The 24,907-nt window shown below is 36.5% G+C and overlaps 1 protein-coding gene across 1 annotated transcript in view; it reads right to left on the bottom strand.

Moving 5' to 3' along the window:
- Positions 1–761: 761 nt before the first annotated feature.
- The window catches only part of METTL15 (methyltransferase like 15), a 171,504-nt gene continuing 147,358 nt past the window's right edge, over positions 762–24,907 (bottom strand). The window contains exon 5 of the mRNA XM_008148945.3: positions 762–1,536. Coding sequence (XP_008147167.2) covers positions 1,091–1,536 — 446 coding nt within the window. The 3' untranslated portion in view covers positions 762–1,090. The remainder of the gene's footprint in view (positions 1,537–24,907) is intronic.

Raw genomic sequence — 24,907 nt, 5'->3', positions numbered from 1 at the left:
TGGAAGTCTGAAATCAACGTGTCAGCACAGCTGGCTCCTCCTGAAGACTCTGATGGAGAATCTATTTCATGCTTCTCTCCTAGCTTCTGATGGTTGCCAGCAGCCCTTGGCTTCCCTTGGTTTGCAGATGTATCACTCCAATCTCTGCTTCCATCTTCATGTCGTTTTCCCTCTGCCCCTGTCTCTTCTCAGCTTCTTACAAGGACACCAGACACATCTGATAAAGGGCCTGCCCTGCTCCAGTACGTATCGTCCTAACTACTAGAACTTACATCTGCAATGACCATATTTTCAAATAAGGTTACATTCTGAGGTTCCGTGAAGGACATGGATTTTGGAAGGACACTGTCCAGCCCAGTGCTGTCAGTTTCATTAACATTAACGAAAAAAATTCCCATAGTATACAGGTCTAAAAATAATTGATGAAACAGATGAAACATTGTTGAATATAAGAGTGTGATCTTTTATGTGTTAATCAGGTACTTGGATGGGAACTTACCTTTGGGAATCTCTCTCATTCGTAAATATGACTTCATGCAAAAAAAAAAAACTTACATTTTTCTAGGTGCATTTGTGTTTCTAATTTGAGCACATTGTTCCCTAGAATATTTTCTATTTCTGATTTCAATGAAGAATTGTTCAGATTTGAATAAAGCCTATAGAGTGGAAGCAGTCAACAAGGTTTGAAACTAAAGTTACATATTACAGAGGTAGATAAAGTCAGTCTAAAGTGAACTTAAGTATTTAATTCTTATCTTTTGTACATGTAATTATATTGCTATTTTATTCATTTGGGATCACCATTTATAATATGTAACCATAACTGGTAAGATGCATTTTCCTGAATAATGCCAAGATAAACCCATTTGTCCAGTTTTGAGATGCTGCTGCTCCTTGAGTTGAATTTTCTGTGCCATATTCATATGACCTACATTTTCTCTGTGAGAAAAAAAAAATGCTAAAAATTCTCAATGTCCACACATATGACCAGATACTTATATAAATATATATCCCCATAATTTCTTGTGTTAACCTGTTCAGGTGAGAAACTGTGAGGGAACACTTGAAGGATCAGATGATTATGACTTTCTCATAATTTGATAGCTGCTCTAAGCTTGGCTGAGCGCCCTCTGGGGTTATCCTGTACATCCTGATCTTCTGGGGTAAGTACCTTCTTATGTATTAATTCCCACATTAAAGGGGCCCTTCCTAGAGAGACTCCTTCCTTGTTTTCATTCGCTGAACCCAATTGTGATGTTTGTGCCACCTTCTGTCTTACACTTAGATTAAATCTTTCTGTCATGCTTATCCCAAGCAAGAATCGTTTGACAATGCGATCCTCTAGTGAATGGAAGGAGAGTGCAACAAGACGACCACCAGGTCTCAGAAACTTCTGAGCTGTCTTCAGTCCTGCATAAAGTTCATTGAGTTCATTGTTCACAAATATGCGGAAAGCTTGGAAAGTCTTGGTAGCAATATGGGTAGATCGTTGTAGCAAGTCTTTTCGTGCATAAATAGCAGAGGGAGGAAATGCACCTATAAACAGATTTTGTGGAAAAAGGAAAAGAGGACAGGTAACATTAATATTTTCCACTGTAAATGTGCTGGGTTGTGTATATATTTAAGGAACTAAATTTCTTTGAAAATTGTAGCATTTAATCAGTACTTTCCCATTTTATTTCTAAGCATTTTAACAAGGCTTAAAACCTATTTCATAAATCATAAAAGATACTAGAGTCAAATAGGAGCAGAAAAGGAGCTCTCAACTACAAGATGTTCAATGATGCCCCAAAATAGAATAAACAGAGGAAATTGCATCTAGCACATTATAATCAAACCCTACTAGAAGCAAAAGATAATGAGAAAAATCTTGACTACAACAAAGAAAAACAATACATTAAACAAAGGAGAACAAAAATATGATTAACAGCTAATTTCCCATTAGGACAATAGAGGGTATAAGGTACTGGGATGATATTTAAATAGTTAAGGGAAATTAATCTGTCTTCCAATAAAAGGCTATTCTAAAATTATTCTTTAAAATTAAAGGTTCAAAGACATTTTCAAATAAATTAAAAATGAATTTGTTGCTAACAGGTCTGCATTCAATAAATGCTAAATAAATACTTCAAGCTGAACTAAAACCATACCGAGTGATAACTTGGATATACAGAAAGTAAAACACATACATATTCTCTTTCTTTAAAAGACAGAACTTGTTAAGTAAAATTATAACACAACACTTTTGGGTTTTTAATATAGATATAGATAAGTAATGTATATGATAGCAATAACACACAGGATCAGAGTAGGTAAATGGAACAATGCTACTGTAGGGATCCTATATTTTACTTAAAATTAAAGTTGCTTTATGGTTCCTAGAGCAGACACTAAAAATAATACAAAGAAAGCTAATAAGCTAATAGAGTATAAAAATAATCCATAAAAATGCTGTTTAACATAAAAGTAGGCAAAAGAGAACAATAGAAAAATAAAAATGAGACAGAAGATAACTAGCAAAAGGATAGACAATAATTCCAAATACATATAGTAGGAGGACTCACACAGATTTCAAAACTTACTACAAAACAACAGTAATTGACATAGTCTGATACTAGCACAGCAATAAACATAGAGATCAATGAAAATTTAATTGGAAGCCTAGAAATAAAACCATATAATTATGATCAACTGATTTTTGACAAGGGTGCCAAGAGCATTCAATGGGGAAAGAATAGTCTTTTGACAAATGGTACTGGGACAACCAGATAGCTACATAAAAAGAATGAAGTTGGACCCTTAAATCATACACAAAAATTAACTCAAAATAGATCAAAGACTTACATGTGAGAGCAATAACTATAAAACTCTTAAGTGAAAACACAGAGATAAATCTTCATGACTTAGAATTTGGCAAATGTTCTTATTTAAAACACACCAAACTCATAAGCAAAGAAAAAAAAAAAATAAAGTAGACTTCATCAAAATTAAAAACCTTTGTCCTTCAAAGGACACCATCAAGAAAGTAAAAAGACAGTCCAAAGAAATTGGGAAAAATTTGCAAGTCATATATCTGATAATAAATTTATATCTAGCATATGTAAAAGAAGCAAAATAAAAAAGTAACACATATGATACTAGTTTATATAATATTTTAAGACATGCAGATCAGTCACGCTGCATCTAATTTTCAAGATAAACATAAAAATGTTGATTTTTAAACAAATTAATAAATATAATTTTCCTTAGACTTCCCCCCATTGGCATACAAATGATATTAAAGTATAATGTCCAATGAATTTATACAGGAGTTCTTATTTGATTTAGGAGCCCATTCCTAGAGAATACTATCCCACAGAGAAATCTTTCTAGTCCAGATTTCCTATGAATGAAGATCTGAAAGCATGAGTGCAATCCTGGAATTTGAGCATCTATAGTGTGCTTCTACACAAGGCTGGAACCTCTGTTCACATTCTAGTCATCTATAGTAAATGCATCCCAAGTACACTAACACACATGTGATTACTCTTCTCAGGGAACTGGATCAGAGAAGGGAAGAAATAATGTACCCGGGAGCTGAGAACCTGGCGTCTAACTTTAACCACATCAGTGTTCTGAGTTCACTGTTTCCCTACAAAAACTACCTTGCTAAAAGGCTAGAAAATGGTAGACATCAGGGAATTTATCTTCCAACAAAACCATGTCTCTCAGAAACAAAATGTCAAAGTCAAAGCTGAAGGGGGAGGTCAGCTTCTTAACCATTTGCTATTTAATTTCATCATTTTCCAGGGAAAGAGTTTTGGTCACCGAGGAAGGTGATTCAAAACATTTTAAGGATCTGAACAAACATACAACTCCATACTTTAGAGCTTGAATTTAGAGGACACTTGAGGAAGGTTGCATTCCTTAAGACCTTGCATGATTCAATTCTTGCATAATTCAAAACAAATTTTCTCAAAGGAGAAATGTAATATACATTTTAATGTGCATGGATAAAGTGAAATAGGAGGTAAACATTCATGAAACACAAGAATCAACAAAAACTGTGGGATATTTTTGCTTTAATTATTATTTTTTTAAATATATTTTATTGATTTTTTACAGAGAGGAAGGGAGAGGGATAGAGAGTTAGAAACATCGATGAGAGAGAAACATCCATCAGCTGCCTCTTGCACACCCCCTACCGGGGATGTGCCCACAACCAAGGTACATGCCCTTGACCGGAATTGAACCTGGGACCCTTCAGTCCGCAGACCGACGCTCTATCCACTGAGCCAAACCAGTTTCGGCTTGCTTTAATTCTTTAAAAAAATTTTTTTCTTAACATTGTCTTTAGCATTTTGTAGAAAATAAAAGTATAGCTCAACATGGTAATTGCCTAGCTTCCTTGACATTTTATCACATTTCAAACATATATAGGGGTGAGCAAAAGTAGGTTTACAGTTGTGAGTACATGAAACATTGTATTATTTTCCATAAACCTCCTTTTGCCTACCCCTGTATATTCAAGGGTGTGGTTTTTAACATAGCAATGAATTAGCTATGCCTGGGAATGTGTTAACAAAACTGATGAAATGAAAGAAAGGCAGATAGCTTAATGAATACTTCATTGATATTGTTATTAAATATACAAGGTGTCCCCCCAAAATGTATACACACTGAATGACTATAAAGCCAGTGTTGATTAACATACAGTTCATTTTCAAAATTTAAAGAAATCTACAGAAATGAATAATTATTTTTGTTAACGCCTATTTTCAAACTGACGACTATTCTAGTCCAGGCATTAGAAGCAATGGAATTGCAAATATCAACAATCATTTCATTCGGCATTTGTGCGCCCTCAATTTGTCAACTGTTGCTAGTTTTGTACCGTAAATGTTATATTTTATGTATTGCCATAAAAAAAGTCTAGTGGCACTTTAGGATAAAATTTCTTTGCTCAAAGCTTAGTTTGGCTTCACCCATTATTTCAAATCAGTTAAACCTAAAAAGCAGTAAAAATTAAGTGAGCTATCAGATATTAAAGTATGTATACATTTTTTTAGGACATCCTATATTTTTGAAAACTAATGAAAATAGGAAATGTTAAAATAACCAAATAATGTATGAAATCACAAGAGAAGTTCTAATATAAACAACAATATTGTTTCATTTGACATGACACAGTATGGTAGGCATTTCTGTTTACCAGCTAAAATGGCACTTTCTTATGGCAGGATTATAGATTATAATCCATTCAGCCAGCTAGATGTGAAACTATAAGATTGCTGACTAGTTCTTTTAGTGAGGGAATCTGTTTTATTTTGAAGTATTCAGATAAAGTGAGGCTTTATTAATATTTTATATTATGTAACTTCAAGTTTATGTAATTTATAGTCACACTTAAGCACATCCACACTGTATATGAATCCCCGGAGCTAATAGAGTAACACCACTGTAACCAGACAAGCTTTTCTTTATAAGATCTCATTAGGCCCTGCCAATACCATATCATGGAGAAAGAAAATAAAAGCTTTCACTTATACTGAGGAATGATGGTCTTGAAGATAACAAAATAATTCCAATCCAAGAAACTTTCCTTCCGGGGCTATCTTACTTTTGTTTAGGGAATTCTAATCTGGACTATGTTCACTGGGTTTCTTGAAAATAATTTCTAGGTGTGATCCTGTCAACTTCCTGAAGTCCCATCTTTAGGGAGCAGGAGATGACGAGGGCAACATGCTTTGTGGACCTTTTCATGCAGCTCTGGGGATCAAAGGCACACTTCCTCCCTTATTTTAGATAGGTTCCATTTCCAGGGCTCCCTTCCTTTATACAAGCCCTTTTGCATCTGTAATTCATAGGAAAAAAAGGCTGACAATGCAGACTGTGTAAAATGAAATAAAAAAGAAACAAAAGAATATAAAACAGCCCATCATAATGGAAATTAAAGTAAAAAAACAAACACATAAACTGGCAATGGTATAAACACTCAAGCAGAAAACAAAAGACAATACTACTACCAAAAATTAAGCAAGTTTCTTTGTTTAAATTAGAAAGTTTAAAAATGCCTGGCTGACCCTGACTGGTTTGGCTCAGTGGATAGAGCGTCGGCCTGTGGACTGAAGGGTCCCAGGTTCGATTCCAGTCAAGGGCATGTACCTTGGTTGCGGGCACATCCCCAGTAGGGGGTGTGCAAGAGGCAGCTGATCAGATGTTTCTCTCTCATCGATGTTTCTAACTCTCTATCCCTCTCCCTTCCTCTCTGTAAAAAATCAATAAAATATAAAAAACAAACAAACAAACAAAAAAACGCCTGGCTGAAGTGGTTCAGTGGTTGAGCATCGAACTATGAACCAGGAGATCAAGGTTTGATTCCCTGTCATGACACATGCCTGGGTTGTGGGTTCGATCCCCAGTGTGGGGCATACATAGGCAACTGATCAATGATTGCCTCTCCTTTCCTCTCTGAAATCAATAAAAATATATTTTAAAAAAGAAAGAAAGAAAATGTAAAGATAATTCAGCAAATGATCTGTGGCTCTCAGGTAGCAAAATGTGTTTCCTTGTGAAATTCATTGGTCAGAGAGTAAGGGACAGCACTCTCTTAGATATACACAGTGTAGGTAGGGACATTTGCCTAGTAAGCATGAAAAAAAAAAAATTCAAAACTACACCAGATCCAATGCCTGATTCTTAATCAGGCCCATGGAAGGAAAATATTAATGAGGCCTGGTCCCTGCCCTTGAGGAACTCACTGCTTTGCAATCCTTCGTCACCTCTTTCTCATCTCCCATATCCTGCTATCAAAAATAGAAACTGGTCTCTGCTTTTCAATTTCCTGGGTTTAATTACAGAATCTTGTATGGCTAATTCATTTGATTAAGGCATAGAGCTAGACAGAAAATATGGATGCAATCACAACTTAGGCCATTTGGTTTGGTACGGAGAGAAAACCTTCCTGTGTTTTATGGTTCATCACTGGACTTGGTTGACACTGAGCTGATGTACATTCGATCTAAGTGGGTGAAAGTGTACCTACCCCTAGTCTAGCACTTACTACTTTTACCGTAATTACTAGTTTACTTGTCTACCTCACTCACTTGACTCTGGTCTCCTTGTGAACAGAACCTATTCCATGTTCAATCTTACATCTCTTGCACTTAACTGAGAAGCTTATGATTCTTAATCCTGAATGCACAACAGGGTCACTCATGGAGATTGGAAAAAATAAAGATGCCTGGCCCCAGTCCAGAACTATTGAATTAGTTTCAGGGGTTTATTACATAGGAATCACTGCTTTAAAAAAGCTTCATAGAAGCTTTTGACTTGCAGCCAAGATTAAAAACTACTATAGTAAATACTCAGTAAATGATTGTTGAAAAGATAATGAATAGATAATGAATGAAACACACTAAATGGATAAATGAATAATCTAGAAACATTACTACAAAGAGTTTCATTCATATCATTGGAGATATATATGTGTGTGTGTGTATATATATATATATATATATATACACATACATATATATGAAAAGTATAATAGTCACATAAATAAGTGACTAAATGAAAAGTATAATATTTTTAGTCACAGAAAACATTATGACTAGAATGTAAAATTAATGTCACAAAATAGGCCCTATCCTATATCCTACATTTTGGCCAAATGTGATTGTGAGTAAAAAATTATCATTTTAATGGGGCAACTGACCTTCCAAATTTGCCAGTCATTTCACTGTCTCAATACAACTGTTTGCATGCACTTAATGATACTGCTTTGGAATTTCCTTAATGAATCCATCATCTGACATGCAATGGAGAATATGCAAATAATTTTAACATTAGGAAATGCTTGCTTGCAAGTCCTTATTATCTGAAATGAGCAAATGTGCAAGGTGAACTTTATTTTTGCATATTTCTTTAAAAGACTAAAATAAGACATGAGAATATAATGGTAAAATTTGGTAAGTTATGTTTTAAAAAATCTCATCAAGATCTTCAGTGATTTAAGTGCATTTCCCCCCAAGATTAATGTACAATATTATTGAGATTTTATGTAAGCTTAATTTCACTTAATTCCTATAAAATCCTAAATCACAATTTTTATCAGTTCATCAAAATAACAAAACTGTTTTCCTCCTACCAAAGAATTTATATGTATAATGCATTATTCATGGACACAGCCAATAGGGTGGTAAAGGAATGGGGCAGAGTGGGATCTGGGTAGATGGGAGCAATGTGGGGGAAAAAGAAGGGAGTATCTGTAATACTCTCAACAATACATATTTTTTAAATGTATATTAGCTTTCAGTTTCCTACTATCATCAGTTTTACTGACATAGTCTTGCTATTTTAAAGAGAAAAATATAAAAAATATGAAAAATAATAGTGGCAATAAATACATCTCTTCCTAACCTCTCCCCCCTTTCCTCTGAGATTCATCAATCTGTTTCATGTTTCCATTTCTCTGGTTCTATGTTATTCATCTGTTTATTTTGTTCTTTATTTTGATTTTTAGATTCAATTGATAAATATGTATTTACTGTCATTTTATTGTTCAGATTTTCAATCTTTTTTTTCTCTCTTCTTGTTAAAGAAGACTCTTTAACATTTCATGTAATCCTGCTTTGGCTCCATGCAGCTATCATTTAGAACTGAAGGTCAAATATAGCTAATAAACATTTAATAGCAAGATGTTTTCAAGTTAAGAACACTTTTTAAAAAAAAGTACATTATTAAAGTGAATGTCCATTACAAGTGGAAGATTATATCATGTACATGGACTGGTAGAATTAACATCGTTAAAATGTCCATACTACCCAAAGCAATCTATAGATTCAATGCAATCTCTATTAAAATACCAATGGCATAACAGATCTAGAACAAATACTCCAAAATGTATATGGAACCAAAAGACCTCAAATAGCTGCAGCAATCTTGAAAAAGAACAACAACGTTGGAGAGATCACAATACCAAATATCAAGTTATAGTATAAAGACACTACAATAAAACAGCCTGTTAGTGGCACAAGAACAGGCATTAGATAAATGAAACAGAACAGAGACCCCAGGAATCAACTCAAGCCATTATGCTCAATTAATATTTGACAAAGGAGTCAAGAGCATAGAATGGTGTCAAGACAGTCTCTTCAGTAAATGGTGTTGGGAAAATTGGACAGATACAAACAAAAAAAAATGAAACAAGACCACCAACTTACATCACATACAAGAATAAACTAAAAATGGAAAACAGACTTAACCCTTTGCACTCGCTTGCTTTTTTCTCGAGCTGCTACCAATGCTAACCGTGTCGGGTCACACTCGACATCCGAGTGCAAAAGGTTAAATGTAAGTCGTGAAACCATAAAAATCCCAGAAGAAACCATAGACAACAAAATCTCAGATATCTCTCGTAGCAGTATGTTTGCGGATACATCTCCTAGGACAAAGGCAACTAAGGGGAAAATAAACAAATAGGACCACATCAAAATAAAAAGCTTCTGCACAGCAAAAGAAATAATTAACAAAACAAAAAAGGAGCCCACTGTATGGGATAACATATTTGGCAACGATACATCTGATAAGGGGTTACTATCCAAAATATATAAGGAACTCATACAACTTAACAAAAGGAAGACAAACAATCTAATTAAAAATGGGCAAAGGACCTAAATAGACATTTCTCCAAAGTGGACATATACTAGTATATAGCCAAGAGACATATGAAAAAATGATCAAAGTCACTGACCATCAGAGAGATGCAAATTAAGACGAGAATGAGGTGTCACATTACACCTGTCAAAATGGCTACTATAAACAAATCAACAAATGACAAGTGTTGGCAAGGATGTGGAGAAAATGGAACCCTAGTACGTTGCTGGTGGGAATGCAGACTGGTGCAGCCATTATGGAAAACAGTATGGAGTTTCCTCAAAAATTAAATATGGAACTGCCATTTGACCCAGTGATCCCACTGCTAGGAATATATCCTAAGAAATCCAAAACACCAATCAGAAAGAATGTATGCGCCCCTATGTTCATAGCAGTGCAATTTACGTTAGCTAAGATTTGGAAACAGCCCAAGTGCCCATCAGAAGATGAGTGGATAAAAAGGCTGTGGTACATTTACACCATGAAATACTATGCAGCAGTAAAAAAGGAAGGATCTCTTACCCTTTGAGGTAGCATGGAGGGACCTGGAGAATATTATGCTCAGCAAAATAAGCCAGTCAGAGAAAGACAAGTATCACATGATCTCACTCATATGTGGAATCTAATGAACAAAATAAACTGGTGAACAAAATAGATCCAGAGGCATGGAAGCATGGTCAGACTGCTGAATCTCAGAGGGAAGGCAGGGGTAGGTAGATGGGTGGGAAGAGATTAACCAAAGAACTTGTGTACATATATGTATAACCCATGGACACAGATGGTAGTGTGGTGAAGGCCTGGGGTTGGGACAGGCTTGAAGGGGTCAATGGGGGAAAAGGGGGAACATATTTAATACTTTCAGCAATAAAGATTAAAGAGTATATTTAAAAATAAATGTACATTAAATCCACTATGGGATAAGTTCTAATTTCAATATAATTTTGAGACATTATTTGGCATTTCACTCACACTGATGTTGGGAAAATCAATGACAGAGGAGACTGACGCTAGCTGTTCAAGAAAATTGTAAAACAGTTCTGCCTCATTAGAGGCACTCCATTCTTACATTCCAGATCAGGTTTGCTGTCATTGGTATTTTTTTTAGGTTCTTGACAGTTTCATATCCTTACTCTTTCTTTCTCTCACATCTGCAAATTTTGACAGCTCTATATTCTGGAACATGTCCAGAATTCCACCACTTTTCACCAACTCTACCACTATCAAGCCATCATCATCTTTTCTACTTAGTCATCAGACAAAATTTAGATCATGCCATTCCACTGTTTAAACCGCTAGTGCCTTCCTGTCACATGAAATAGAAACGGAAGTTCTTACCTCGGCCAATGTCCCTATGACATATGCAACCTCAGCTTACTACTGCTTCCATTTCTCTGACCTCATCTCCTGACCTTGAGCTCTGAGAGATAGGAATGAAGGGAGGGAGGGAGGGAGGGAGAGAGAGACAGGGAGAGATGGGGGGGGGAGAAAGAGAGAGAGAGAGAGAGAGAGAGAGAGAGAGAGAGAGAGAGAGAGAGAGAGAGAGATCCATGCAAGAGGAAAACATTGATTGGATGCCACCCATAGGCATCAGGACTGGGGACTGAACCTGCAACCTAGATATGTGCCCTGACCAAGAATCCAACCTGCCATCTTTTAGTGTACAGAAAGATTCTCCAACCAACTGAGCAACCCATCCAGGACAGGATGTTTTTTCTTTTTTCCTATCACAAAAAATATTGCAGTAAACATGTAACTGCACATTTAAAATTTTTTCATGGCAGAAAAACTTGTCAAAGTAAAAAGACAGATACAATCTGTGAACAATATTTGTTTGACTGTATGTGAACCTGTTACAATAGGATTAGAGTTATTAGGTCAAAGGCTATTTATGCACATTTAAATTTGGATCAATATTTCTAAATTTACTTTCTAAATAGATTATACCAATTTACTTCCATCAATTGTATATGAGAGAGTCTGTCTCCCCATATCCTCACTAGTACTAAAAACTATCACTCTTTTTAACCTTGAATAGTGTAATGGTAGGCAAATGATAGCTTACAGTTGTTTTAATTTGTGTTTCTTAGGCAATTAGCAGAATTGGGCATCTGATCTGTTCAAATCCAATGACCATCTGATTTCACCTATGAATTGCTTGAACAAACCCTTTGTCCATATTCTTAATGTGATGTTGCTTTTTCTTTATTGATTTGAAGGAGCTTTTTATAAAATAAAGACATTAACCTTGTGTCTCTCATATGTAAATGCAAATATCTTTCTTGGAATGTGACTGCCTTTGTACTTTAAGGTTTTCTGCCAAACAGAAATTAAAATTTTCTATATAGACTTTTTTCAAGTTTTTTAGATTTTTATCAAGTTTAGGAAGGCTTTTCCCACTCCAAGACTATGGATTATCAACTCTATTTTTTTTTTTTTTGGTACATTTCTGGTTTTATTTCTTACATTTAAATATTTAATTAACAAGAAATTTATTTTTAGTGTGGTATGAGATAGGGATCTAACTTGATTTTTTTACAAACTATATAGCCAATTATCATATTTATTAAAAAGTACATTCTTCCCCTCCTAATTTGAAGTACCACTTTGATCACATACTACATTTTATATGCAAACCAGATCTGCTTCTGGATTCTCAGTTGTGTTTCATTGATATAGTTCTCAATTCTTCTGCCAATACCAGATGATTCTTTCTTTTGATTTTTCTAGTATATTGGGCTATGGGGTGGGGTAAGTTCCTCTCACCCCATTATCTTTTCTTTCTTTTCAACTTTTCTTGGGTAATTCATACATTTATTAATCCGAAATAGAATTAGAAGCAATAACTTTTATAATTGTAAGTATTTTGACTGGAATTGCAGTAAATTTCTAAATTGATTTGGATAAAACTTATACTATCATAATATCAAAGCCACCAGGGAACATAGCATTCCCATTAATATTTTACATGTTCTTCATTAGAGTGTAATAGTTGTCTCACCTAAGTTATGCTCAGGTTCTTTGTAAGTACTGATAATACATATACATTTTAATCATCCCTATGGAAAAGCATAAAAAATGACAATAATTATATTAAGACAACATGGTAAAAGAAATGGCACCCAACTTTAGAAAGAAGAAACTAGGTTCATGGAACAGATCTTTTATATTTTTCTGGTTGTTTAATATGAGGCAATAACAATTCTGAGTTTGTTTCCTCACTGGAAGATAACTCTTCTCATAGGATTACTGTGAAGATCAAATAAAGAAAACAGATAGGAACACCTAGCCCGATGCATGAAATTCGTGAAAGAATAGGCCCTCGCAGCCATGGCGGCTGCATCCTGGGCTTAGCCTGGAAGGACGTCTGGTCTAATTAGCATATTACGTTTTTATTATTATAGATACTTGGCATAAAGTACTCAGTTTAAGAAATGCCATTCACACATTTACTTACTATTCTCAGCAGTAAAATGGTAGGTGAGGAAGGGATTTGATGTGTTGATTTGAAGGCAAGGCCAAACTAATTATACTGTCATCCTGGACTAACAGAGTAGGTGGGATAGAGGGCTTCTGAATACCCGTGAAGCACCTGAGTAATTAATGTGTATTGAATGTGGGCATCAGACTAAAATGTCTCAGCATCCAAAATGAAGTACAAAATTTTCCTTACATACAAATTAAAGGTGCCCTTCTAAGTTTATAAAATGGTATATAGGCCTTAAAAGTATGAAGATCTAGCATGGCATAGGAATGAGATTTTTTAGTTTGGCCTTGATTATTTTTAATAACTGATGGTAAAAATTGTAAGAACCATCATTTCATTAACCTAAAACTTCCAGATTGCATTCATGTGGCCAAGAGATTATTTTCCATAATTAAACTTACAAATTTCTGTGGCCACCCAAGTATACAACTTCTATTCTGACTTTTTAATCACAACATTTTCCCCCCATTTTTTTCTTATTCCTTTGCTGTAGTCTTCATGGAGCACTTTTCTACACCGGTTTTCTTTTGTAAGGATAAGATGTATTTGTGAGTCATTTTAAACGATACCCTTTGTGTTCACAGGTCAAAAACCCAGTATATTTAGTCCACTTATTAAATAAACAGAATCTGACGTACTAGAAATTTAGATAAAAATTGACACCAATAATATTTAGTAAAAATCAGTAATTACATCCTGAATAATAATACAAAATTCATTCATTTAGCCAGTATTTATTATACACAATGTACTAAACACGGGGATTAAAATGTGACTGAAGAGGTAGTGCTTGTCCTCAAGAAAATTCACATCCATTGAGGAGAATGATATGTAAATATTGGGAAAAGGGCTGTAAAGTAGGCTTCCAACCCCAAGTGTCTGTTGTCAAGTAAGTGTAATAAATGCAGCATGCTACACCTGCCTTTGGGAGATCCACAATGCCCATTAGTATGGTAGAGCTCTGAAGGTAACTATTTAACTTTGTTTACCTAGCATTTCTAAACTCTTTGAAAGAGATACTTTTAATTTTTAATAACAACTATTTATTCCATAGAATTCATTTTCTGGTTTATACAACTGGGAAAATACTGAAAGTAGGTTTTATGTTCATCATCTTTCACATATCTTAATTTTCTCATTAAATCCCTATAAGAGTTCAGAGAGGTAAGAAGCAAATATCCTTATTTCCATGTAAAGGTGAAAAACTGAGGGGTTAAATGACTCTTCTCAAGTTAACAGGAGTCAAATGGAAACTCAGCTCTTTTTAACATGAAGTCGACCCCCACACGCCCCCTTTTTTTTACTACAGAGTGAATCTAACTTTCCCAGAAGAAAGGCATAACATTTCTGGCTAGTTCACCAGAGAAACACACCCTGGAAGCCCACATCAGCAAACAAACAGACATATTTTATTAGTTTGTATTTTTCAGTTTCCTGAGAACGTTCTTGAGTTTTCTTGTCTTTAAGTGTGTCCAAAACAAGGCAACAACGTTAAGATGGTATGTTCACCAAACCATATCATCTCCTTTTTCCTGATTAGAATTTAAGGAAGTTAAGATGAAATCACATGGTTTAGAGTGATTTCCAGAAGCTCTGATTCCATGTCTGGTGTTTTATATAACAATCTCATTTTCTGGGAGAAAATGAGTGTGGAATCTTTACTCTAAGACTGAATAGCCTTTTACTGAGAGATGTTGTAATGGAACCCAAATCACTTTGCATCAAGTTGCAGGAGTTTAGCTTTCTCTCCCCATTTCCCTGGGGGAGATGGGTATTGTCAGCCTGGAGACTGCACATCTGGTGAAGGCAGCCATTGCCCTGGTCTCTTACCATGGGAACCGTAATGAATACCTTCGGCTTTTGTCCTTTTCATTCTATTGAAAATAACGTATTGTTAGCTCAGGTTATTAGACTGTGCATTTGTCTCTCTTTTTCATCAGTTTTCTTGATAGTGGATTTAAAAAGAAACAGTTGCTACTGGTGCCATTATCAAAAGACTTTTGGGCAAGTACTGATTACCATGTTTTTGATTAAGACTGTGGACTCATCCAATGCAGTATTTACATGGCTTTTCCTGACTCACTTGTTACATTTGCTTTTATGTTCTAAAAAATGAGTGCTTAATATTCTCCAGCTAAACTAAATGAGGGGACAAGTTTGTGTACAATTAGGAATAAGGGTCTTAAATGGCTAAACCCAGCTCCTTCTATTTTTTCTTTAAAGTGTCTTGAGAAATGTTGAGAGAAGACCAAAAGATTTTCCATACATTTGTTATTACGCGTTTCTTGTAAACACACAATTTTAGTAATGACAGAGTGGTGCTCCTTGCTTTTATTCTTAGTCTAGAATGCTCCTCTCTCTGCCTACTCATCCTTAATACTCACTAAGGCGCCATCTTCTCCAAAAGCTTTCGCAAATAACTTTTTGTACATATTCCATCAAACAAGTTACCACTCTATACTATTTGTATATGAACCTCTACTAGGCTATAAAAAGTCCAAAAATCTTTTCTTATTTTCCTTTACCCCCACTCCCATGTCTAGGGTCTCGTGCACAGTGAGTGGCAGAGGAGAAAATCCACTCAATCCACTAAGAGATACTCTTCTAGTTTCAGACAAAGATCAAGATGTACCATACACAGGATTCTGAATGTGGGAATTCATGCACTCCCTGAAAACTTTGTAAGATGCTGTGTGTAAGTGCAGTCTTATGTAGAGATACTCCAGGGCTTCTATCAAATTCTCAAATATACCAGGACTTCAGAATAGGTTAATTCCTGGTGAAAACATCAAGTTCAGTGAGGTTTCAGCTTACAACATATGACCTTTAATGATACCACCGCATAAGCCTCTGTGTTCATTTGGTTATGTTTTGCTGTCTTTTTCTTTAACTCCAGGAGTACCATCACCACTTAGCACCATCGGAATATAGACTGAGAACCCCCTTCATGCATGACAGCAGAAGTTGGAAACTGATCAGTGAGCATTCAGTTTTCCTCTGACTCACAAGGGATTTCATATTAAAAGTAAGAGAAAACCTTGCTTAGGAACAGCCTGCACTGCATATAATAATAGAACACAATTTGTATGTGGAAGTAATAAGATAGATTTCATTCATAAAAAAAACACCATGTTTCTGGCTAGACAAATGACTGGAAGTCCCAGAGAGAAATTATCATTTTTAGTCCTGGGACACCCTTATGCTACTTACAATTTTAAAAATTTAATACATTCACATATTCAAATGTATTGAGGTTTTTAAGCTTGTGAATGAAATTAACAACGTGCTGTGGCTGTCAACGTGATGCATTGCAATTCCCCCTGAGTGGTAGGGTTTAAAAATTAATTCAGCTCTCGCACCTGTTTGCCAGCATTCGTTTGCTGAATTTCCATCACATTTAATAAGTCTCGGTGACGCAACTCATGTCCTTTTGCCTGGGCTCCTTTAATATAGTGTTAAATTCTCACCCATCTGAAATGGAAGTAATATTACAAATTTCAAACTGTTAATTAAAATCTGTGAACTCGAATCGTTCTGGATAAAATTGGCTTTACTCAGTGAGGTTCTTTGTAAACTTCTTTGGAGTCTCATCTAATCCCCAACTCCTACCAGGTTAAGTCTGATGACAACATGATCTCACTATGGGTGGCAGAGGTTTACAAATGCTCCTACATTAGGGAAAAAATAAAGTTGTAGGCCTGAGCAGAAAAGGTAACAAGGAACATTACCTGCTGAGATGAGATAAGAAACATGCTCAGAATTAAAAGAAAGAATGGATATTTTTCATACATTATGTGTTAAAATGCTTAGTATAGATGAGACAGCCTACATTGAATCATGATTCCTATTACCTATTCAGTGATCAATATTAAATTTAATTATGAAATCTTTAAGAAGGGACTGAGGCCTATTTGCCAGATATTGTGAACAGAAAGCAAAATTGTAAGTAAAAGGTATAGCATATTTATGAACCATAATAAGATGCTTTATTTGAACCTTTAGGAATAGTGTATAGGGCATACATGACTGCTCTCAGCATTGGGCCATTTATACTTTCCAGAGTTAGGAGATGGTAACAGAAAAGGTGTTTAACAGTGCTCCCCTTTTTCTTGTGAGGTCAGCATACACTCATAATTATTCCTCATGCTCCAAGGTACAGTTGCCCACCTTCCTGCAGCAAAGTTAACCAACAATGTTATACTTTTCAACTGTACTACGTTGATTTAAAAAAATATATTTATCTCTTCCACTGAAATAGAAACTTCCAGAAGGCAGGAATAGTATGTTAATTCCAAAAGGCAAGACTGTATGCTATCATTTTTCTTCTAACAGGCTTGTTGAAAGACTAATACTATCTAAATGAATTAAAGAATAAATGTTCAATTTCTCCAAGGGTCAATTAGCATATAGATTTTAATTAAATCGGAGATTATAAATATCTCCCTTTTTTTCAACCACAATCAAGTTTAACAATGACCTGGTCACTCCCACCTTTTATTTTTCTGCATGTTCTATCCTCCTAAATTGTTTAAGAACAGTGATTTAGATAATGCCCAGTAAAGGTTTTTGATTTCTAAAAAGCGGTGTATCCATTTTGAAAAACAGCATTTCATTAATTTCACTTAGGGAATTTAGCCTCGAAAGTAAGTATGCCCCCTCACGAACCCCTTAAATATGCACAATAATATATATCATATGGCTTTTTAATAATAGGCCCCCCTAGAAGGTAAGCTAAAAATCTAATAATAAGATTATTAGCATATGATTAATATACATTACGTATTTCTTACTGATATGTAGTATACTGGCATAAAAATTAAGTAACATGATAAAATATCAACTGAAAAAAATAAAAAAATTATATACATTCAAACAAAAATGTGAGAATAGAGACAGAGATAAAGGGAATGTGCAAAGTTATAGTATTTGTGTTATGGTGGTAGAGTGGTATTACAGGTTTTTAAAATTTTCACTTCTTAACAATGTTGTATGACTTATAAATGAAAATGCTTCTTTTATAATCGAAAAAATCTAATATTTTCTATATAATCATGAATTTAAATTATTTTGCATGTTTGTATAGTAGATTCTATCTAAGATAAATTCTCCATTTATTTCATTTTTGTCAAGAGCCTAGCATATGTCTACCACTAGGATAGGTAGCTTAAAAATGTAATTTCTAATCATCACATCTATCTTATGAGTTAAGAACCATTATCCCTATCTTAGAGAGAATTAGAACGGCTATGTAACCTATCCAAGTTCAAACAGTTAGTAAATAGTAGGGCTGAAATTTGAATCCTAGTTTTTGTATAATTCCAAAATTAATTTCTTTTTCCATTACTCAGTGACACAGTAGAATGCAGAGACATGAACCCGGATGACTAATGCAAAGGTAATAAGGAAGTAAGACAAACAAACAAACAAAAAACGACCGGTAAAGAAAAATGAGTAAGCAATATAGCAAAGTAGCGTATTTGCTTAATAAACTGAATCTGTCATCAAAATCCATTTTGTATCTAATGAGTACAGAGATGAAGTCAACAACTTATAAATCCTACCTGTGAAATTATCATTCTCCGCTTCAAATTCTGAGATAAGTACCGCCAGTCCATAAGGGTCTAGACCAATCTTTTCCAGTGGACTCCACATAAACCTTAACTTTTTTTTGTTTTGTTTTGTTTTTAAATATATTTTATTGATTTTTTACAGAGAGGAAGGGAGAGGGATAGAGAGCTAGAAACATCGATGAGAGAGAATCATCGACCAGCTGCCTCCTGCACACCCCCTACCAGGGACGTGCCTGCAGCCAATGTACATGCCCTTGACCAGAATCGAACCTGGGACCTTTCAGTCTGCAGACCAATGCTCTATCCATTGAGCCAAACCGGTTTTGGCAACCTTAATGTTTTTAAAGGAAAAAAATCACTGTAATGTATGCTGTCTCTAAAACAGTTCATTGCATAATAGTAGACAATATACATTTCCATTCAACAATAATAATTTGTTATTAATAATAACCTCATTCTCTTTTCAAAACCCAAGCCTAGAGTTTATTGTGTGAGGGTAACTTGTCACTGGCTAATAAGATGCTGATATACCTTGAATGGGTAGGCAGCCAGCCCATCCTTAGAATTCCTTAATGTGATGAATAAAAAGGGGGAGAGGAATAAAGGAACAGCAGGGAATAATGTTTTCAATAAAAAAGGCATGCTTTTCTCACATTGCTTCCCAAGTTCCAGGTCCCAGTTCCTAGACTGCTAACATCTCTGTGTGCTGACATCTTAACCAAGACAGCTGTTGCTTATATTGAAAGTCTCTCTTGGTGAGTCCATTATAAAATGTTTTTTAGCATTTATTCTATTCACTCAAATGCATTCATTAATCCACTCACTCAATCACCTACTCACTTTTATGTGTTCATTCAACAAGTTAAAAGTAGATATCTACTAGAGATTGGTCTCTATTAGACATTTAACATACATTTTCTGATTTAGCTATCCAAGAATCCTGTGAGTCAGTTATTATCATCCATATTTTGCAGATGAAAAAAACAAAGATTCATAGAAGGTAAAACATGCCCAAATTTGCAAAGCTAGTAAAGGACAGAGGCAGTTCAAATCTACCTGACTTAATAGTTCTTGCTTTCTCTAACCTAGCCTGTTGACCCCTTTAACACATTCCCTAAGAGATGGGTGCTGAGACTATTCAGTACATGAGATATGGTCAGTCTATCCTTGAAGAACTCATCCTTTCTAAAAGGTAGACACAATGTAATGAAGCAAAAGTTCATTAGCTATCCTATATAATAAAAGCCTAATATGCAAATTGACCAAATGATGGAACAACCAGTTGCTATGACAGGTACTGACCACCAGGGGCAGATGCTCAGCACAGGAGCTGCCCCCAGCCCGCAGCCCCCAACCCGTGGTGGCAGGGGGTGGAGCCAGTGAGCAGGTGGCGCCAGGCCAGCCAAGGAGGGTGCCAGCGGGGGCCCCCCGATCACCCCACTGGTTGCCCCACGGGCCGGCCCTGATCACCGGCCAGGCCTAGGGACCCTAACCATGCACGAATTTCGTGCACTGGGCCTCTAGTATGAAGACATATTGAAAAAGTGAGCAACTTCAGGAGATGGCAAAAACGAAAGTTCACAAGGATCCAAAGAAATGATATATAAACCAATTCTTTTTTTAAAATGTTTTTTTAAATATTTTATTTCAAAGAGAGGAAGGAAGGAGAGAGAGATAGAAATATCAATGATGAGAGAGAATCATCGATTGGCTGCCTCCTACTGGGGATCAAGACTGCAACCCAAGCATGTGCCCTGACTTGGAATCGAACTGTGAACTCCTGGTTCAGGGGTCAATGTTCAACCACAGAGCAAAACCAGTCAGATAAAAGCCAAGTCTTGAAAAAAGTGGAGAGATTTTGGGGGGGGGGGGGCTCAGTGGGCAGAGAAGAAAAGGTGAGGAAGAATGTATCCTGTAGAGGAAGATCATATATAAAAAGATGGAAGTGAGAAAGCAGAAGGTGCATTCTAGGAACTGGAATGCGGAGCAGTTTAGTGTAGACATGGCCTGTGGGGAGGTAGGAGAGAGAAGAGGGCGATGGAGAAATTAGGTTAAAAAGACAGGCAGAAGCCAGAACATGAGGGCCTTGTTTTTCATGTTAAGAAGTTTAATTTTTATTTCACAGATGATAGGGGACCTATTAAGGATTTTAAGAAGAGGTGTGATACTATGAGATTTGAATTTTATAAACATAACTCTGTAAGCATATTTTATAAATATAACTATGGTAGAGCTTGGGCTGGAGGGAGCTTGGAGAAACAAAAGGTACACAGTACAGTTAGAAGACTAAGGTAATAATGATAGCAAAGATGATAAAGCAATGACAATAAAAGAAACAAACAAAAAACAAAATAAAACAAAAAATCCAGAAGGATTTAAGAGACAATTTAGAGGCAGATTTGAAAATATTTGAAAAGTCTTAGTGATATACTTTTTCACTTCAACTCAAGCTTGACTTAAAGGTTTGGGCTTTTGGGTAAATGTGGTGAGGTGCATTGGAACAAAATGGCGCTGGGCAAGGTGAGATTTGGAACATGGAACTTTATATGCTTGTGGGATAGATAGATTGCTGTGTTCACGAAGTTGTGGCAAATACTTATCTAGAGTTCAGAAGACTTGAGCTGTAGATGGGCATGCAGATGATGTAAGATCTGTGGAAACAGATGTAGATGTCCATTATATGTTTAGTGAGAAAGGAACCATGTATTGAACCCCAGCAAATAAATAAGTAAATAAAGGCACAAGCTGAGAAAAAGAAAACAGTACTGAAAAAGTATAATCAGAGAGGCAACAGGGAGAGAAAGAGGAGATGTGCCATCATAGATAATGGGAATGGCAAAATATTCTGACTCATTTTAGAATTATTTGTTTATATGTCCAATATCCCAGTAGAGTTTAGACTTCTTATGAACATATAACAGGGATATATAATATACAGCAATACAAATTTATAACAGACACACACATACATATCTTTAAAATTTTGCTAAAAGGCAAGAAAAGTAGAAAAAGGGAAGTCATCAAAAGTAAAGAATAAAAAAAAATGTTAGAATCAAAAGAGCAGTGCTTGTCCTGGTTTATTAAAATTTCAAGGTTTTAGCAGAAAAGGTTAGTAAATTACTAGAGTGGGATAGTTTAACAGATACACTAGACTGATGCTAGCAACATCAAAATTATGTTATGAAATGTCACAGTAGAAATAGGGCAATGAGCATTAAACTTATTAATTGGGCACAAATTGTGACATGAAACATGAAATTATTTTTTTAAAAAGTGAGAGCGAGTGAAGGGCCTTTGTTTATTCTTTTTCTTGAAAACTCTTCTCTTATCGACTTGTCACTTGGCTTCTTATTCTTACTCTTTGCTTAAAGGACACTTCTTCAGGGAGCCCTCCTTAAAATGCCTAACCAGGCTATGTGCTCCTACTATAGTCTCTCATTGACCCTGTACTTTTTCTTCATGACATTTACACAATTTATAATTTATCTGAATAATTATTTGTCTCTCCCACTGAGACATGAAGAGATTGATAACTTGCTGAAGTCACACAACCATTAAATAGCAGAAACAGAATTTGAATGCAGATCCGCCTGACTCTAAAGCCTGTGTTCTTCCTGCAGTGCCTTGTTGCCATAGGGAAGAGAAAAGATGGAAAAACTACTGTGGTGGTTCAAATCAGAGACAGCACCCAACCTGGGAGATCAGGGAAGAAATCATACAAAATATAAAGTGGCATTTAAGCTGGGCCTTAAAGGTGAAGATGTTTTCAACCAGTGGAGATGAGAGTTTTCTTTTTTTTCCAGGTAGAAGATACAGCATAGTCAAAGACATATGCAAGTTAACAGTTTATTTAAAAAGACGTGAATTATAGGGCACGTTTTGTTTACACAGGTAGATGAAATTTTTAAAGAAAAAGTAAAATTACTACTAGTTATAGCCAATTTCAAGAACTACTTCTTCTTTGAAGCATTATTTAAATAATTGCAATCCTAAGGAGGAATCTATCAAATGAGCAGGACTGTCCAAGGCAGTTCCTTAAGCTCTGGTCACCATGCTATCACCACGTAAACACCTATGAGCCAATGCAGCCATTTAAAATGGAGCAAATGCAAAACTCTGCCAAACAAGGAAAAACTATGGATAAATAAGGCCAAATTAGATTCTTTACCTTAGGGAGCTTGAATTACAGGGGGAGAAAGAGAGAGAGGGAGAGAGAGAGAGAGGGAGAGAGAGAGAGAGAGAGAGAGAGAGAGGCACGAAAGGAGGGAGCAAAACAGAAGCAATTGACAAAAGAAGCAAAAACCAAAAGAAAGAATAAAAGCAATATAAGTAGATGTCATGAGACAGTAAAAATCCTCTCTAATAAAATGGTAATATGCAAATTAACCATCACTCCGCTATATAAGCCACACCCACCAGCCAAGCCACACCCACCAGCCAATCAGGGCGAGTATGCAAATTAACCCCAGTACAAGATGGCTACAGCCACAGAGAGCAAGGTTTCCCAGGTAACAGAGCAAGCCAAGCTTTCCATAGCCATTGCAGGCCTAAGCCTCCACTCAAGCTACAAAGTTTCAATTATAGACGGTAAACAAATTCAAACAAGTGGCGGCAGAATGGAGCTTAAGAGAGCAGGCCAGGGTTGCCGGCGGCAACAGGGGAAGCAAAGCTTTCCGCACACCCTGGCTGGGCTCACCCGCTTAAGGCTACAAAGTTTCAATTGTAGAAGGTGAATTAACTGCCCCAGAAATGGCTGCTGCCCCAGAAATGGCTGCCGCCCCAGGCTACAAAGTTTCAATTGTAGAAGGAAAATAAATTCCAGATACCAGGGCCTCCCCTTGGGTTGCCAGGAGGCGTGGCCGGCCTGCAAACCACCACAGGCCCCTCGCTCAGGCCGCCCCACACCCCAAGGGAACCCCCACCTGATCCAGGATACCCTTCAGGGCAAACCAGCTGGCCCCCACCTGTGCACCAGGCCTCTATCCTGTCTAATAAAAGAGTAATATACAGATTGATCATCACTCCAACACACAATATAGCTGCCCCCATGTGGTCAAAGATCCTGCCCCCATGTGGACACAAGATGGCCGGCAAAAGATGGCCAGCAGGAGAGGGCAGTTGGGAGGCACCCAGCCTGCAAGGGAGGGCAGTTGTGAGGGACCAGGCCTGCAAGGGAGGGCAGTTGAGAGGGACCAGGCTTGCAAGGGAGGGCAGCTGGAGGTGATCAACCCTGCAGGAGAGGGCAGTTAGGGGTGACCAGGCTGGCAGAGGAGGGAAATTGGGGGCAAACAGGCTGGCAGGGGAGCAGTTAAGCATCAACCAGGCTGGCAGCGGAGTGGTTAGGGTGTGATCAGGCTGGCAGGCAGAAGCGGTTAGGGGCAATCAGGAAGGCAGGCAGGCAAGCAGTTGGGAGCCAGCAGTCCTGGATTGTGAGAGGGATGTTCGACTGCCTGTTTAGGCCCGATCCCATCAGGATCGGGCCTAAACAGGCAGTCGGACATCCCTCCAGTAGTCCCAGATTGGAGAGGGTACAGGCTGGGCTGAGGGACAACCCCCCGCTGTGCACGAATTTCTTGCACCGGGCTTCTAGTAAATAAATAAAAGATCTGAGTAAGCAGTGACCTAGTAACCCTAGAAAAAAGTTAATTGTAGAAGCTAGACATAGAGTAGCCAAACCAAAATAATGGAATTGACTAAAGCAAGGAACCAACAATGTTTCCTGCAACATAATAGTTCAGTGGGGAAATTGTGTAGTACCCTGAATAACCCCTGAGTTGTTGTCCAGTCTCTCAGAGACCTGGCTATGTAGCTTAAATAACTGTCTTTCCTATGAGTATGAATAGCTTTATAACAATTTCTTCTTACTACCATGTATAGCTAACGATAATCTTTTATTACTTAAGTTTGCCTAAATGTGTCTTTGACTTCTGCAACCTAAAGTACCTAACATGACACCTTTGCTTGGCTGGTAGATGATTAGATAGGAAACAGGAAGGGAAGAAAGGAAAAAGCAAGTATTAATTTTTTTTTTATTTTTTTTTTTATTGAGGTATTATATGTGTACATATCTTACCATTACCCTCCCCCACCCCACACCCATTCATGCCCTCACCCCCCAGAGTTTTGCGTCCATTGTTTATGCTTATATGCATGCATACAAGTCCTTCGTTTGATTTCATAACTCCCCCACCTCTCCCTAACTTTCCCCCTGTAGTTT

This window comes from Eptesicus fuscus, chromosome 13, assembly GCF_027574615.1.
Source record: "Eptesicus fuscus isolate TK198812 chromosome 13, DD_ASM_mEF_20220401, whole genome shotgun sequence".
NCBI classification, from domain to species: domain Eukaryota; kingdom Metazoa; phylum Chordata; class Mammalia; order Chiroptera; family Vespertilionidae; genus Eptesicus; species Eptesicus fuscus.
Note: the sequence above shows the minus strand (reverse complement) of the source record. Positions and strands in the feature narration are given on the sequence as shown.